This window comes from Gopherus flavomarginatus, chromosome 20 (assembly GCF_025201925.1).
Source record: "Gopherus flavomarginatus isolate rGopFla2 chromosome 20, rGopFla2.mat.asm, whole genome shotgun sequence".
NCBI lineage: Eukaryota > Metazoa > Chordata > Testudines > Testudinidae > Gopherus > Gopherus flavomarginatus.
This window is the reverse complement of record NC_066636.1, coordinates 15,751,369-15,766,675: the sequence shown is the minus strand read 5'-3', so window position 1 is coordinate 15,766,675 and position 15,307 is coordinate 15,751,369. Positions and strand designations below refer to the sequence as shown.

Here is a 15,307-nt window from a genome sequence, read left to right as displayed (position 1 = left end):
TCTGCGCCAGCTGCCAGGCCCATGCGGCTCCCGTTGCTGCTCCCTGCTTGGGCCCGAGGGCAGCTGGGAATTGAATCCCCCCTTCTCCACAGTGCAGCTGTGCTGGCTGCATGGAGCACAAGCCAGGCTGAACTGGCCTTGCCCAGGTGGCCGGCTCCATGCAGGCCCAGCGCCCTTGGGCACTTATGTCCTGCCCCACCGAGCAGCAGGCTCCCCCTGCACCAGGCCCTGGCAGGGTTGATGTTTCATTGTGCAGCCAGGCTGTGCCCTACAGGCTCCCACAATGGTACCATGCAGCCCCAGCCCAAAGCCACCGTGCCAGGGCTAGGTCCTGCAATAGCTGGACATGCAAACCCAGCACATGCCCGGCCTCGGCAAAGAGCAGCTCGTGTGTGTACAGCCCAGCCCTGGGGCTGCAGGCCAAGCAAGAGCCCTGGGGATGGGACGAGATCTACTAGCCCAGGGCTGGGGTCCAGGCTCCCAGGACTGATCCTGGGCCAGAGGGCTAAGCCCTGCCAGGACCCCTCCTCAGCTGCTCTGCCCCCACCCCCCATCCTCCTTATGACCAGCTTGTGGGCGCTCAGGGGAAAGCTGCAGAAGAAGAGGGCTTGTCTAGCACCCCTCCTCCCCCTACCCAGTGCCAAGTGCACACACTGAAGCTCAGGGGCCTGGCCCAGCAGGATCAGGCCCACAGGGCAGCTCTCATATTCGTGGCCAGGACGAGACCCAGCACTCGGCCCTGGAGGGAGCCCGGGGCCAGCGGGCAGGAGTGGTTCCTCCTGCTGAGGCCAGGCACTGCCCTCCCCGGGGAGGGGGAAGCAGGCATGGGCAGTGGCCTGCATTGCTGGGCACGTGGTGCTGGTTCCTGCTGGCTGCACAGAGCTGGGGCTGACACGGGAGCTGCTGGGCTTGCAGCACTAAAGGCAGCTCAGCTGCAGTGGGGGGCAGGGTGTCTCCCCTCTGGGCCCCACTGGATTTAGAGGGAGCCCACCACCACCACACATGCACCAGAGCTGGGGGGGAGGGTCACAGCCCCATCCCAGTCCCCTATGGGGGTCAGCAGAGGGGGGCAATGCTGCGATAGGGACACAGGCGCCTTTGGGGGACACTCCCATGGACAGCAGCAAACAGCCTGCTCTCCCCCTGGCAGGATACAGCTCTCAGCAGTACCGCCTGGGGATCCCAGCTGGGACACAGCTCACCTGACCCCAGGTGACCCAGGCTTCTGCTGCCCACGCAGTCACCCACGCTGGGTGTCCCTGGGGAGGTCCCTGCACCCCTTGGAGATGTACTAGGGGAGGGGGCAGCTCCCAGCCCAGCCCGGGCCCCACAATACAGGCCAGGTCCCCAGCTGGACCCTTTGCCAGGTGCAAGCAGGAGGCAGGGGTACTGGAGGCACTGATTACAGCCCCTCCTCGCCAAGGCTAGGCACACACAGGGCTAGGGTCCTCGAAGCCCGGCCCAGGCCCGGAGAGCACAGGCTGCTGGGGCAGAATCCCAGGCACACAGGGAGATGCGCTGCCATCCTCCCACCTCCAGCGCCTGGCAGGGGGTTCCCTGGGTAGGGCCTGAGGGCCTAAGCGCTGTAGCTGGCATATTGGAGTGATCAACACACCTAGCAGAGGGAATGAAGGGGCCAGGTTCAGGGACGCACAGCACCGAGCACACAGGCAGCCCAGGCAGGGAGAGGCACCAGGGCACAGGGCCACGTTCAGGGACACACAGCACCAAGCACACAGGCAGAAAAGGCAGGGCAAGGCACCAGGGGACAGGGCCAAGTTCAGGGACATACAGCACCGAGCACACGGGCAGCCCAGGCAGGGCAAGGTACCAGGGGGCAGGACTGAGTTCCAGGGATGTACAGCACCAAGCACACGGGCAGCCCATTCCCAGTCACTACACAAAGCAGAGAGTCACAGCCATATCGAGCAGTTCCCGGGCAAGGTTTATTCACAGCTTGCAGGAGTCAGACGAAAGGGCTGTCAGAACCTGGCAGCGTCCCACTAACATGCACCAGGCTGAAGGAACAAGGGGGCTGGCCGGTTACACCAGCGCAGATTACCGCATACTAAGCCCCCGGCAGTGGTGCCCAAGTGCACCCAGCCCAGAGCTCCTGGCACTCAGAGCCAGAGGAGTCACCAGCACCCCACCAAGAGGTAGGCTCTGGGGAAAGCCAGGCCAGCCTGGGGGAGCAGCCAGGAGTTGGGCAAGGCTTCACCACAGGCCCTGCCCTCATCTGAGTGCCAGGCTGGCTTGCCCACATCTTGCCAGGGACCTTCCTTCCCTCATCAGGGACCTAGCCCCCTAACCTGGCCCAGCCTGTGCCACTGGGCAGGGAAGCCCGGAGTGGAAACCGAGGCAGCAGGGCAGACGAGCAGCCCCTGGAAAAGCCTCACCACCCACAGGGCCATGGGCAGAGCCGCCACTCGAAGGCAGCAGCAGCAGCCCCTAGCAATTACTAGGGCAGCAGGGCACCCACTCCCTGGCACCCCTGTATGCCACACACCAGGGCCAAAGAGACCTCCAGGAAGAGGGGAGGCCAGGCCCTTGGGATGCAGTAGCTGTGCTGGAGGCCTCGCACACAGGATACTGAGGCAAACACACAGGGCAGCGTGCAGTCAGCAGAGACTCTGGCACCCCTGGCACAGTCAGCCAGGAACCGCTTTGCCGGCCAGGGAGCAGGGAGGTGGCTCCAGGGTCCTGCCACACAGCATAGCTCCTCTGGGCGTGTGGCTGGCTCCCCACTTGCTCCATGGCATCCCGCAGCCAAGAACCCCGCTCTCGCTTGCCCTAGGCAGCCCCAGGGGAGGGGGCCAGGCCCAGTCAATGCAACACAAACGTCCTCTGGGGAACGGCAATGCCAGCTCCCTCGAGAGGATTCACGTCGCTGCGCTGGGCACCTTCCCTGGCACCCCCTTCTTCATCTTCCCTTCCCAGCCTGTTCCCACCCACCAGGCGATTCCCATACGCTATGGAGTCACTCCCGCCTCTCATCAGCCCATGCTGCCAGCCTCCAGCGCCCACTTGCTCCATTTTCAAGCAAGCCCCTTGGTGCATTCCCTAGGCTGCCCCTCCTGCTTGGGGGGAGGAGGAGGAGCTTCCCATACACATCCACACCCTCTTCATTCTCCTTCAAACCCCCTTCGGGGTGATGCCTGCAGAAAACACTTGGGTTATGTTGCTGGTGTGCGGAGAGCACTGCTGGTCCCACTGCCCAGCCTCAGTCCTCATCACACCACCTAGCTTTTGTGTAGCAATTCTCATCAGCAGATCGCCACGTGCTTTACAATGGGAAGAGCTATCATTACGCCCATTTTACAGATGAGGAAACTGAGGCACCAAAGGGGGAAGTGACCTACCTAAGCTCTCCCAGTCCAGTGCTCTAGCTGCTGCCTCCTCCACCTGTCACATCAGCTTCTGTCTCAGACTGCGAGCTCCATGGGGCAGAGGCCATCATTCTGTTCTGTGTTTGTACAGCCTCTGGCACCAGGGGTCCAATTGGGGCTCCCAGATGCTACCGTAATACACCTAATAAATAGTAACACTGCCTGCTGGGCTGGAGGGGACCACCAGTGAGGGGTGCCAGCACCCTCTTCCCCACTCCCACAACATGGAGCGGGCCATTCCCCTGGGGACGGCGTGGAGGGGCTCCAAGTCAGCAGAGGCTGCTGCCAGGACCAAGAACAGGCGCTCAAGTGACTCCAGCTAGCGCAGACAGACAGACACACACACACACAGAGCAGGCACCCAGAGCTGAACGCACTGGTAATGCCGCACAGGCTATGTACAAGTGGTGCCATCCCGCCCTGGCCAGGAGCAGTGAACAACCGGCTCCATCCCCGGGCAGCGAGGTGCTGGCAGCCGGGGGCAGAGTGCCCAGCTCCAGGGAGGGAGCTAGGATCCAGACGCAGTTGTGGCAAGAGGGGGATGTCAGACTGCAGCCTCGGAGGGCAGCCCCCCTCGCACTAACAGTGATCCAAGAGAAACGTCATGCACGGGGCCCACCCTGCCTAAGTGACTGCTCCCCATGCCCTGGGCGCCGGGACCCGCTGGGCAGCCAGGCGCTGCAGGGAGTCTGGTGCAGGGGGCTGGAGAGTGCCCCTCCACAGCTCAGATCTCAGCTTCGTGGGAGCACCATGTCCCAGGAGGAGTTGCAGGGACGGGCAAGGCAGACCCAGCAGAGCTGGGCGCTGCAGCCACACCCTGGCCCCAGGCTGCCACCAGGGAGCAGGTGGGCAGGCCCAAACGAGCTGTTTGGTGGCAAGTTCTGCAAAGCCACTGGTAGTACAAGTCCCCTCCCCGAGGCTGGAGAGACAGCGTCTGCAGAGGTGCCATGGAGGTCACACATCATAGTTGGGCAGGTAGCTGTAGGCAGGGGCCCCGCCTGATGGGGGGCTGCAGTTACATGGGAAAAACCAGCAGATCACAAAGCCTGGAAGAGAAGAGGAAAGAGTAGGAGAGGGGAGGTCAGTGTAGGCAGGGACCCATGGGGCATCACAGCATGGCCTGGCCCAGACAGGCTCAGCCTCGGGCCCTGGCCTCACCAGGCGCGGCCTGGCCCAGACAGGCTCAGCCCTGGGCCCTGCCCTGGCCCACACAGGCTGTTCAGGCGTAGTTACCCTGGTGTCACCCCTGGGGGGGTGCTCATTCGGGTACAACTGTCCTGGTGGGGGATCAGCCTGGGATCTAGGTTATGGTCACACCTTGGCTCACACCAGTCTAAATTCCCCAGGAAATATGAGCCCTCAAGGCAGCCCAGTAACTGCCCCCCCAGAGGGGCCCCAGCCCACTCTCCACCTGCCCCGATCACGTACCCCGTCCAAACACCTCCCGCAGCAGCGCGATCTTCGGTTTCCGGGTGTGTGCCACCTCCCGGCGCGCCTCCTTCAGCAGCCGGTTCCGCAGCTGCTCGATCGGAGTCTCATCCGTGATGATAGAGACCACCTGAGAAACAAGAGGGGAGCCTGACTCACTGCCCAGCCCTCCGAGGGAGAGAGGCACATGGATTTACAGCTACACTCCTCATTCAACAGGGGGCACTGTGGGAGGTAGGGCAGGGGCGCTGGCTGTGTGGGGGAGCTCCCGGCTACTCCAGTCCTGGTCTCTCCCAGCAGGGGTCGCTGTATAGAGTGAGGTGGGGTGCTAGCTGTGGGGAGCTCTCAGCTACTCCAGGGCTAGAATCTCCCAGCCGAAGTCGCTGTATAGAGTGAGGTGGGGTGCTAGCTGTGGGGAGCTCTCAGCTACTCCAGGGCTAGAATCTCCCAGCACGGGGTGCTGTAGGGAGTGGGGCAGGGGCACTGGCTGTGTGGGGAGCTCCCGGCTACTCCAGTCCTGGCCTCTCCCAGCAGGGGTCGCTGTATAGAGTGAGGTGGGGTGCTAGCTGTGGGGAGCTCTCAGCTACTCCAGGGCTAGAATCTCCCAGCAGGGGGTGCTGTAGGGAGTGGGGCAGGGGCACTGGCTGTGGGGGGAGCTCCCGGCTACTCCAGTCCTGGCCTCTCCCAGCAGGGGTCGCTGTATAGAGTGAGGTGGGGTGCTAGCTGTGGGGAGCTCTCAGCTACTCCAGGGCTAGAATCTCCCAGCACGGGGTGCTGTAGGGAGTGGGGCAGGGGCACTGGCTGTGGGGGGAGCTCCCGGCTACTCCAGTCCTGGCCTCTCCCAGCAGGGGTCGCTGTATAGAGTGAGGTGGGGTGCTAGCTGTGGGGAGCTCTCAGCTACTCCAGGGCTAGAATCTCCCAGCAGGGGGTGCTGTAGGGAGTGGGGCAGGGGCACTGGCTGTGGGGGGAGCTCCTGGCTACTCCAGTCCTGGCCTCTCCCAGCAGGGGTCGCTGTATAGAGTGAGGTGGGGTGCTAGCTGTGGGGAGCTCTCAGCTACTCCAGGGCTAGAATCTCCCAGCAGGGGGTGCTGTAGGGAGTGGGGCAGGGGCACTGGCTGTGGGGGGAGCTCCTGGCTACTCCAGTCCTGGCCTCTCCCAGCAGGGGTCGCTGTATAGAGTGAGGTGGGGTGCTAGCTGTGGGGAGCTCTCAGCTACTCCAGGGCTAGAATCTCCCAGCAGGGGGTGCTGTAGGGAGTGGGGCAGGGGCACTGGCTGTGGGGGGAGCTCCCGGCTACTCCAGTCCTGGCCTCTCCCAGCAGGAGTTGCTGTGGGGGACGAGGCGTGAAGCTGCCTGGTGTGGTGCCCCTTGAAGACTAACCTGGTCATAGAAGATGACGGTGACGAAGACCCCGAAGAGGATGGACTCCACCAGCAGGACGATGCAGTGAGCCCTGGGAGGAAGGGAGCGGTCAGGTTCAGCTTGCTCAGGAGTTCCCAAGGGCAGGCTCAGGCCTTGCTACTGAGGATTCTGGCCTAGAACCACCCACTGGTGTGTCATAGGCCCGGTACTGATGACACCCACTGGAGAGTTGACCTCCACATTGGGAAAGAGGCTCTGGGGGCAGGAGACAGAGACGCCCTGTAGCTGCAGAGTCCCAGAGGGCCCTGACACGCCGCAGTGACAGCCTGAACCTTCAGCTGGCTATGGGCTTGGTACAACACCCTGCTCCTCTAGCCCTCATAGAGGGACTCGGGGCCACTCCCTCCCCCACAGCTCTATGGGGCAGAAGCTCAGTGTCACCCACAGGGAGCAGCGCACCCAGCAGCCAGGGAAGAGGGGAATCTGGCTGTGACCCCTGCACACTTACATCTGGACGTGGTTGTTAGAGACGCCTCCAGCCACACCTTCCATCTTCCCGGGGAAGCTCCTGTCGACCGGCCACAGCCATGTGGTTAACACCAGCCCCATGGCATAAAGACTAGCCAGCCCTGAGACAGAGCCACAGGTCAGCGCAGGCCAGAGACGAGCGCCCTGGACCAGCCTTGGACTGGGCTCAAAATCCCCCACCCGAGCTAAGACCAGAGAGCCTGGCCAGGAGGCAACCCTGGGAAAAGGGCAGATGCCAGCTGCTGCAGAGCAGAGTTCTGGAGTCACAGCCCTAGTTAATGTCATTTGATCTCACCCGACCTGTCCTGCGAGGGCTGCCCAGGGCCTAGCCACCCATCATTAACTGCTTCACTACCGATCACCCTACCTTCACGCTCACCCCTGGGTGGGACAGCCAAGTTCCCCACCACCAACCTTCCCAGTTCTGGCCCCCTCTCTCCGAGGGTCCTTTCAGCTTCTACACATGGAGACATCAAGGGGGAGCAGGGAGCGGGGCAGGTGGTAACTATGGAGCAGGGGGGGTCCCACAGGGAGCAGAGCAGAGCAGAGGGGGGCACACGGTGGCTATGGGACTGGGGGTCACACGGGGAGCGGAGCAGAGGGGGGCAGGGGTTGGCGGTCATGTAGGGAGCAGAGCAGAGGGGGCAGGGGTTGGGGGTCCCATAGGGAGCAGAGCAGAGGGGGGCCGGACTGGCAGGCAGGGAGTGGAGAAGGGGCTATGCAGGTACTGGTGCATGTAGCTGGGCTTCCTGGGTCCTCCTGCCCAGGCTCCCCTTGGCCATTGCTGCGGAAGGGCCCTAGGAGGCGCCAGGGAGACACCCTCTCCAGCTGGCCAGCTTCCTGCGCGCAGGGCTGTGGGACCAGAGCTCCCCCTAGTGAGGGACAGCGGAAAGGCAGGGGGCTGGCAGGGCGGCCGCAGATAGGGACCCGCAGCAGGGGAGGGCACAGCTCCATGCTGGTGCTGTGAGCTGCAGCGCCACCTACTGCTGCATCACCACGCCCGCACCAGAGCTCCCTATGCGCAGCTCCCCCCACTCGGCAGCCACGTACCAGTGTAGAAGAGGAACTGGATGAAGTATTTCTGGTTTAACTCGCCAACGCAGTTGTTGATCCTACAGAGAGAGCACAGGTCTGGTCGGGGTCAGCAGAGCGACTCGACCCCACCAGCAATGGCTGACGTCAGACACCAGGTGCCCCGTCCCTCACCCTCCCCAGCACCTGCACCCAAGGACAGCAAAGCGAAGCCCCGTTGGAGGGTCAGTTCCACCTGCCAGGGACACGCAGCCCTTTCTGGGGAGACAGCAGCTCAGGGCAGGCAATGGAGAATCCCACACCCGACAAAAGTTCAGGGACATCCACTGAGCTGAACCGGGACTTTGGGGTTAACACCCTTCTCCCAAAGGGCACTCAGGGATTTGGAACAAGCCCGAGTGCTCTTCCAGCAGCAGCAGGCCTCTAGTGCTACCCGGAGGCACTGCCTCCCCCATCATGTCCCCAGTGCCTCGTGGTGGCGCTCAGCCCTCTCCAGCTCAGCTGATGTGGCCAGAGGACTCTGGCAGGTGCCATAGCACTGGAGACAGAACTGAGATTCGCAGACCCCTCCAGAACAGCGCATCCCTGGAGAGATCCCAGAGCTCTGCTTCCATCTGCGAGGGCCTGCGCACGCCCCCAGCACAGGGGACACCTCACCCGGGGGGCAGGGAAGGGGGAGGAAGGAAGTCCTGCAGCTCCAGCTCTGCATGTGCCTGGCACACACGGGACACGCACCGGGGGGTGTCTGCACACACACAGCGTGAAGGGGGCTGCACTGCACAGACCACGGTTGTGCAGGTTGACTCTGCAGCGACAAGCCCAACAGCCATGGCAGAGTCCACGGGGGGAGCCAGGGTCTCCGCACGTGCCCCCCTCTCTTCCGTGCAGCTCTCATGGGCCTGAGCTGTTACCAGGCCCCAGCTCAAACTGCGGGCGCCTCACCAGGGGCAGTGGTGATCCATGCGGCGGATGCAGCGGTGGCAGATGCGGCAGTGGTGTGCCCGCGGTGGGCGGTACGTCTCACAGCGATTACACACCGTCCAGTCCTCATTGCTCTGGGGAGCAGGGAAGAGAACTCTTAGCTGCAGCCCTCCCTGGGATCCTGGAGACCCGCCGGAGCAGGCACTGGCAGAGGTAATGCAGGGGGCTGGGAGGACAGGCGGGCCAGCAGCAAGCGGCGTCAGAGCATCTAGGAAGCCCAGCACTGGAGCAGCAAGAGCCATGGGACTAGGGTGACCAGACAGCAAGTGTGAAAAATTGGGACGGGGGTGGGGGGTAATAGGAGCCTCTATAAGAAAAAGACCCAAAAATAGGGACTGTCCCTATAAAATCAGGACATCTGGTCACCCTACATGGGACAGACAGTGACAGGTGGAGCTGGGGAGGGGAGGGAGCCTAGACAGCCCCAGCACTTCCAGAAGCCCTTGGAGTTTACATATAAAAGTAAAAGATCAAGTCTGGCTCCCTCCCCACGCAGGTCCACATAGGCTAGAAATACCCCAGGGTTTTTGCCACTAGGGGGCATCTCTGGACAGGATAACAGAGGATATACAGCACCAGGGCCACGCAGCCTGGAGAGGAACATAGGAGAGGCCCCTGAGATGCTCAGGGCTGGACAAGCTAAAGCCCTGGGGCTGGGACTTAGGGACCAGTCCCAGCTCGGCAGAGAACTGACCATTAGCAGCATCCCAGAGCCCTCCCCAGGCAAGTCTCTCCACTGGGGAGTTTTGGGCTCACGCGCAGCAAGGGCTGTTGGCAGAGTTACTGGGATCGCTGCATGCCCAGCCCCGGCATTTGCAAGCCTACACGCTCCCCTGCCATCTCCCCCAACGAGACACGGAGCTCCACTTCCCAGAACAGCTGCATCAGCCTGGGGGGTTCTCCACAGCCAGCCAGAGCTGGCGCTGCTGCAAAGGGAACGCTGGGTCTGCTGGAAGGTTTGGGACCGACTCCTGCACTGGCTAAGCCAGCAGGGAGCAACCCTTGTGGCTCAGCCACTGCATGGGGAGGGGGGCTTGGCTGCCAGCCAGCACACGGGGCTGGGGGGCCAGGCAGTCAGGCCAGGATTCTGCCGTTCCTAGGCTGTAACCTGGCCACGTGCCAGCTCAGCATCTTCGCCTTGCCTGGGGGGGTGACCAGCTGCCGAGGTGCTTAGGGGCAGCTGAACACATAGGGCGAGTCTCCTGCTACCCCAGGCTCAGACTGTTTCCAGCCACAGGGAGAGACGGGGTCATTTGAGAGCAGAACTGCCGTTGCAGCACAGGCCAACAGGCTGTCTCCCCTCGCACTCGTCTCCAGAGCCCAGAGTAACCCTCCACCCGTAATTCCCTGAGCCAATCCAGCTGCACAGCTTGTCCCAGAGGACGTCTCTCCCGGAGCCCCTCACACCAGCTGGACAGGTTATGCCAGCTGCATGAGGTCCAGCAGCCGTGTCACTTTAATCCCATCCCAATGCTACTACGCTGATCCACACACCTAAGCTCCTGGATTCACTATCCTCGGCAGCGGCTAGACCTGCCCCTCCTGTGCTAGTGCACCGAGCTCCATGAACACTCACCCGCTCGCTCTTGTGGGGTGTGTTGCTGCGCAGGTCAGAGAAGTCGATGGCAGTATCGGGCAGTGGGACCATGCCTGAGAAGGAACCAGAACAGGAGACAATGAGGAGGCTCCAGCGGCGAGCAGGGCACAGATGGGCCACGGCACCGCGTCACACTCTGCATGCACGGCTCTCGAGTCCCCGAGTCACCCTGGTGCCAGCTCAGCGATTGCCTGGGCTGGGGGGAAGCTAAAGAGATGGGAACAAGGGGGACCAGCCTTGTCACAGGGTTGAATTGTACATAGGGATGTGAGAGGGAAGGCGCCCAGCGGCCACAGCTCTTCCCTTACTGCATGTGCCCAGAGCTGGCTGATGCTAGGCGAGGCGCACATGGTCTCTAAGACACTCTGTTCACACCCCATTTCCAGAGCCTTTGAAGGGACCAGGACGCCAAGCAGCAGGTGGGTGAATTCCAGTTCCCCCTCCCCAGGGATGGCTGCATGTCACCTCGCCACGGGAGATAGTCCCAGAGCAAACCCCACGTCCAACCCCACGTCAGTCACCTGGCTCCAGGGTTCCCTGTCAAAGAGGGGGCTGAGTCAGGCAGTCTAGCTCCAGACTCATGTGCCAGGGACACATCACGCTACCCCAGACCACCCCAAAGCCGTGCAAGATGCCACTCGCTACCGGATGGCACTGACACGTTCACATGATTCCACCTATGACAAGAGGCCTGGGGTCACTGCAAAAGCAGCAAATCTCCCGTATGCATCTGTCATGCTAGCCTAGCCTCCCAGCCCGCACAGAGGGCAGGACCTGTGTCAGGTCACAGCAAGCCAGCAGCAGAAACCTGGAGTCTGCCAGGCTCCCACTCCAAAAACTAAAGCAGAGATGTAAAACAGGGGAATGTTTGTTGTACGTTTATGACCAAGCGGCATGACTCAGTTTCCCCACTTATTTTGTATGGCTCCCCACTGGGGCTGAAGGGGTTAATTTCTCCCCTGGGACAGAGGAATAAGAAAGGCTGTCTGGATGTCACACAGGCAAGGGGCTGGTCTGGGTTGATGTGGATGTTCTCAATGCACAAGGAGGGCCTTGCAGAGAAAACGGGCGCCTCAGGGACCGGCCAGTAACGGTTACCACGTGAGATCTGAGGCAGTGTAACCTGTGAGCACAGCAGGGCTGCGATGGGGACAGACATAGGAGATGCCAAAAGACTGGGCTCATGCACAGGGACACTGACACACAGGGCCACAGAGTGACCGAGACACAGAAATGGAAACTCAGAGGCTCCAGGAAAGGGGCAGATGACTGCTGAGATGGACTTTGACTGAAGCGTGGCTTTCGCATTTGAACCTGCACACTTCAATCCTGTACTCCAGGTGCTAACACCTGCTGCTTGCTATGACCAGGCTGTCCTGCGTCACTGAAGGCACCTGCTGGTTGCTTCACCCCTGAAAGGCGAAAGGCACTAACAGGAGTCTGAACTCATCGGGACTCGCTGGGAAGCCGCTGTAAGAAACAGGAGAGCTGTAGCCCAGAGGCCCAGGCTTGGAGTCAAGGGCCACGTTACTCATCCTTGAATAAAGCTAAACCCAGGGCCTAGCAAATAACAGGAACGCTCCCAAGGGAGACAATGTAAAGACTAGGGCATCAAGCCCCCTGTACATCCATGACACCCTACTCCCCTCCTATGGCCAGGGACAGAACCCAGGAGTCCTGGCCCCTAGTCCCCTCCTCTGCTGAACATTGGTTCTTTCCACCTGCTGCTTGCCATCTGGGTCCTATGGGGTCTCAGAGAGAGAGTGAATCAAGCAGCCCTCTGACATCCCAAGTGACTCGGGTGCACATAGATAAGTGAACATAATCCCAACTTCACCATCCCCTACCCACTACTATCCATGCAAGTGGCGGCCGGGAGCTGCCTGTCATCATCATGCATCTCTCCCACTGCTAAGCCAGCCCAGCCCGGCTAGACTCACAGGACACATGCGGATCTAGTGAGAGAAGACAGACGGCCCTGCAGGAAGAGGCAGGACTGTCCCATCAAGCGTTTCAGCCAGAGAGCCCAGGGCCCTTTACAAACAGGGGCAGGATCATTTCCATTCCCACCCTCTGGAGAGAGGCGCAGCCTGGGGCAGGGACCGTGCGGCAAGTCAGCATCAGGAGCGGGGAGACCTCAGTTCTCACTTCCCGGCTCTCTGTCCGAGCCACTAGGCCACAAATGCCTCCCCAGCGTGGGCAGAGGAACAGCTGAGGGTGGGTGCTTACCTGGATCAGCAAAGACAGCTCGTGTGTGACAGGCCAGCAATAGAAGGACAATGAGGTTAAACATCACGGCATGGAAGGGACACCAGAGGCTGGCGTAAAGGGAACAAGGAGAACCAAACCTGTCAGATACCGAGCCCAGCTGCAGGTTCCCCAGGGGCTGCAGGCTATTTTAGACTCCGTTAGGAACGTTGGCTTCTGCGGTCACATAACGCCAGTGTGCGAGGCCTTTATTCTGGCTGCCGTGGCAGTAAGTTAAAAAGGCTAAATATACACAGAAACGAATCGAGGTTATCCAGAAAGCGCTCCCAAATCTGCACAGGAGGGCAGGGCAGAAGAGCTACGTGCAGAGAGGAGTCTGGGGAACGGCAGCGAAGGGGCTGGAGGCATGAGAAGAATCTACAGAAGGGTGTAAACCCTGGGTGGGTGGGGGTGGGGACTGGCAGAGATGGAGGAACCAAAATGGCAGATTTATCAGCCTGTGCAATCACCAGGGGGTGAGGGCTGGCACAGGCAAAGCCTTCTCACAGCTCCCTGAGAACTGGAGACAACCTAGCAGAAATGGGTCAGCTGGCACCTCCCAGGCCTGTCCATTCCAGTCGCTAGGGAACTCTTCCAGCCAGGTCACACTGGATGCCCCACAACAGCAGGGGATCACATTACACGTACACTAAGCCCAGCCTTAGAGCTGTAATCAGCACCGCACACCCCAGGCCACGTTACCAAGCAGGGGGAACAGACACTAGAAGCTTTAGGTGGCAATTATGCAACAAAAAAACTTCAAAAACAGACTCCAAAAAGAGACTACTGAATTCGAATTAATATGCAAATTAGATACAATTAACTCAGGCCTAAACAGAGACTGGGAATGGTTGGGTCATTACGCTAATTAAATCTATTTCCCTATGTTAAATTCTCCTCGCACCTTCTATGGGTCATCTTAATTATCACTTCAAAAGTTTTTTTTTCTCCTGCTGATGATAGTTCATCTCAATTGATTGGACTCTTCCTGTTGGTATGCGTGCTTCCACCTTTTCATGTTCTCTGTATGTATAAATATCTCCTGTCTGTGTGTTCCATTCTGTGCATCCGAAGAAGTGAGCTGTAGCTCACGAAAGCTCATGCTGAAATAAATTTGTTAGTCTCTAAGGTGTCACAAGTACTCCTTTTCTTTTTGCAGACACTAGAAGGGGAGCCATGTTCTGAGCAGCGAGAGATTCCTCCGCTGTTGTCTGGTGAATCCCTGGCTGCGCATCTAGCCCACATGGCCTGCATGGGAGACACCCTCCCGGCCTGCACTAGAGCTCAACCCCGGGCCCCGCTGCTGGAAAGTCAAAGGTGGCTGCACGCTCTTCTGTGACATGCCTAAACCCTTGGAGGCCAGTAACACCTGAGACACAGCTGAGTGAGGACTGGGGAAGCTCCTGCACCATGCAGTGGCACGGAAGTGACAGCTGCATGTTGCCGACCCAGTTTGGGGAGGTTTGAAGAGGGAAGGAAGGGAGCTGGCAGTTCCAGACTAGGGCACCTGGCCTGTAGTGGTTCTGAACCCTGCAGGGGCAATGGAGGGAGAAAACGCATGGCAGGGACAGCATTAGCCGGGCAAATGAATGCGGAATGATGCTGATTCAGGGATGGGGGGGTGCTGGTGCTCAGGGGAGCTGGATTCAAGCCCTGGCTCTGCCAGATGTCCCACGTGACCTTGCGGGGAGTCACTTCCATCTCTCAGCTTCAGTCCCCATCTATGACCCAGGGACACGCCTCGTCCACTAGACACCAGCCCACAGAACTGAGATTGGCTCTGGCAGCGCCTCTGTCCCTCACCCTGCCTGGGAGAAGTGCGGCCAGGTGCAGGGAACCCGGGGAGCCCCCCATATCTGGGAGGGGGCCTAGTGACCCCTGGCAGGGGGGCATCTCATGGATCCAGCACCCCACAGCAGGGCTCCACGGGACTGACCCACCCCCACAGGCATAGGAAGGGGGGTATGTTCCAGAGGGGCACCCCAAACCCCTACTGCCGTCCTGCCCCACCCCAACTCTTGCCCCTCCCCCACTCTGATCCCGCCCCCAACTACTGGGCCCCGCCCCCCGCGCTGCCTGCCCCGCCCCCGCGCCAGGCTCCGCCCCGGCCCGGGCCCCGCTACCTGCCCCGGAAGCCCGGCTGCAGCAGGATGTGGGTGAGGATGACGTAGTCGGCGTAGCCCACGCTCAGGTAGGTGAGCAGCAGGCAGAGCGCCCCGCACGGGTCCCGCCCGCAGCGGCCCGGCCCCGCCGCCCCCATGGCCCGGACACAGCGGCCGGGCAGCAGCAGCCGCGGCTCCGCCAGCTGGGGCTGGGGGCGGGGCACGGCCAGGCGCCGCCCCTGCCTTCCTCTCGCCCAATCGCAGCCAACGCCTTCGTTGACGTCATGGGGGCGGGGCAGGGACGCGGAAGAGGAGGTGCTGCCTGTGTACCGTTTCCATGGAGACGTGGAAATTAGATCCCGGCCCGGGGGATAGCGAGAGGGGGCGGGGAATGGGAGCACGGGGGGAGGGTCAGAGCTGGAGGGTGGGGGCCTGGGGGGGGTCCCAGTTACCCCAGGCGGGGGGGTCTGGGGATGGGAGCACGGGGGGCGGGGCTAAGGGCACGGGGGGAGGGTCAGAGCTGGAGGGTGGGGGTCTGGGGGGGAGATGGGGTCCCAGTTACCCCAGGCGGGGGGTCTGGGGATGGGAGCACGGGGGGAGGGGCTAAGGGCACGAGGGGGTCAGAGCTGGAGGGTGGGGGCCTGAG

General features: G+C 61.4%; 1 protein-coding gene across 3 annotated transcripts; it reads right to left on the bottom strand.

Moving 5' to 3' along the window:
• Positions 1 to 1,927: 1,927 nt before the first annotated feature.
• Positions 1,928 to 14,871, bottom strand: LOC127037825 (palmitoyltransferase ZDHHC3-like). Of its 3 annotated transcripts, XM_050929946.1 has the most exons (10): positions 14,683 to 14,769; positions 13,464 to 13,662; positions 12,542 to 12,630; positions 10,292 to 10,365; positions 8,677 to 8,789; positions 7,753 to 7,814; positions 6,683 to 6,803; positions 6,193 to 6,265; positions 4,815 to 4,944; positions 1,928 to 4,432 (listed from the first exon to the last, which is right to left on the bottom strand). In XM_050929946.1, exons 2-10 carry the CDS (start codon positions 13,475 to 13,477, stop codon positions 4,341 to 4,343), a joined length of 768 nt encoding a protein of 255 aa, XP_050785903.1. In that variant the 5' UTR covers positions 13,478 to 13,662; positions 14,683 to 14,769; the 3' UTR covers positions 1,928 to 4,340. The 3 variants fall into 3 exon arrangements, with proteins under 3 accessions (XP_050785903.1, XP_050785901.1, XP_050785902.1); XM_050929944.1 differs by lacking the exon at positions 13,464 to 13,662 and having other exon boundaries at positions 14,683 to 14,871; XM_050929945.1 differs by lacking the exon at positions 14,683 to 14,769 and having other exon boundaries at positions 13,464 to 14,539.
• Positions 14,872 to 15,307: the final 436 nt, after the last annotated feature.

What these genes read in the sequence shown, in the direction of transcription:
- LOC127037825 (XM_050929944.1), bottom strand. Translation starts at nt 14,819, where the DNA reads ATGGGGGCGGCGGGGCCGGGCCGCTGCGGGCGGGACCCGTGCGGGGCG. An exon ending in CAGCCGGGCTTCCGGGGCAG is followed by an intron (nt 12,631 to 14,682) that starts GTAGCGGGGCCC and finishes CCTTTACGCCAG; the next exon opens with CCTCTGGTGTCCCTTCCATG. An exon ending in CCGTCATCTTCTATGACCAG is followed by an intron (nt 4,945 to 6,192) that starts GTTAGTCTTCAA and finishes CTTGTTTCTCAG; the next exon opens with GTGGTCTCTATCATCACGGA.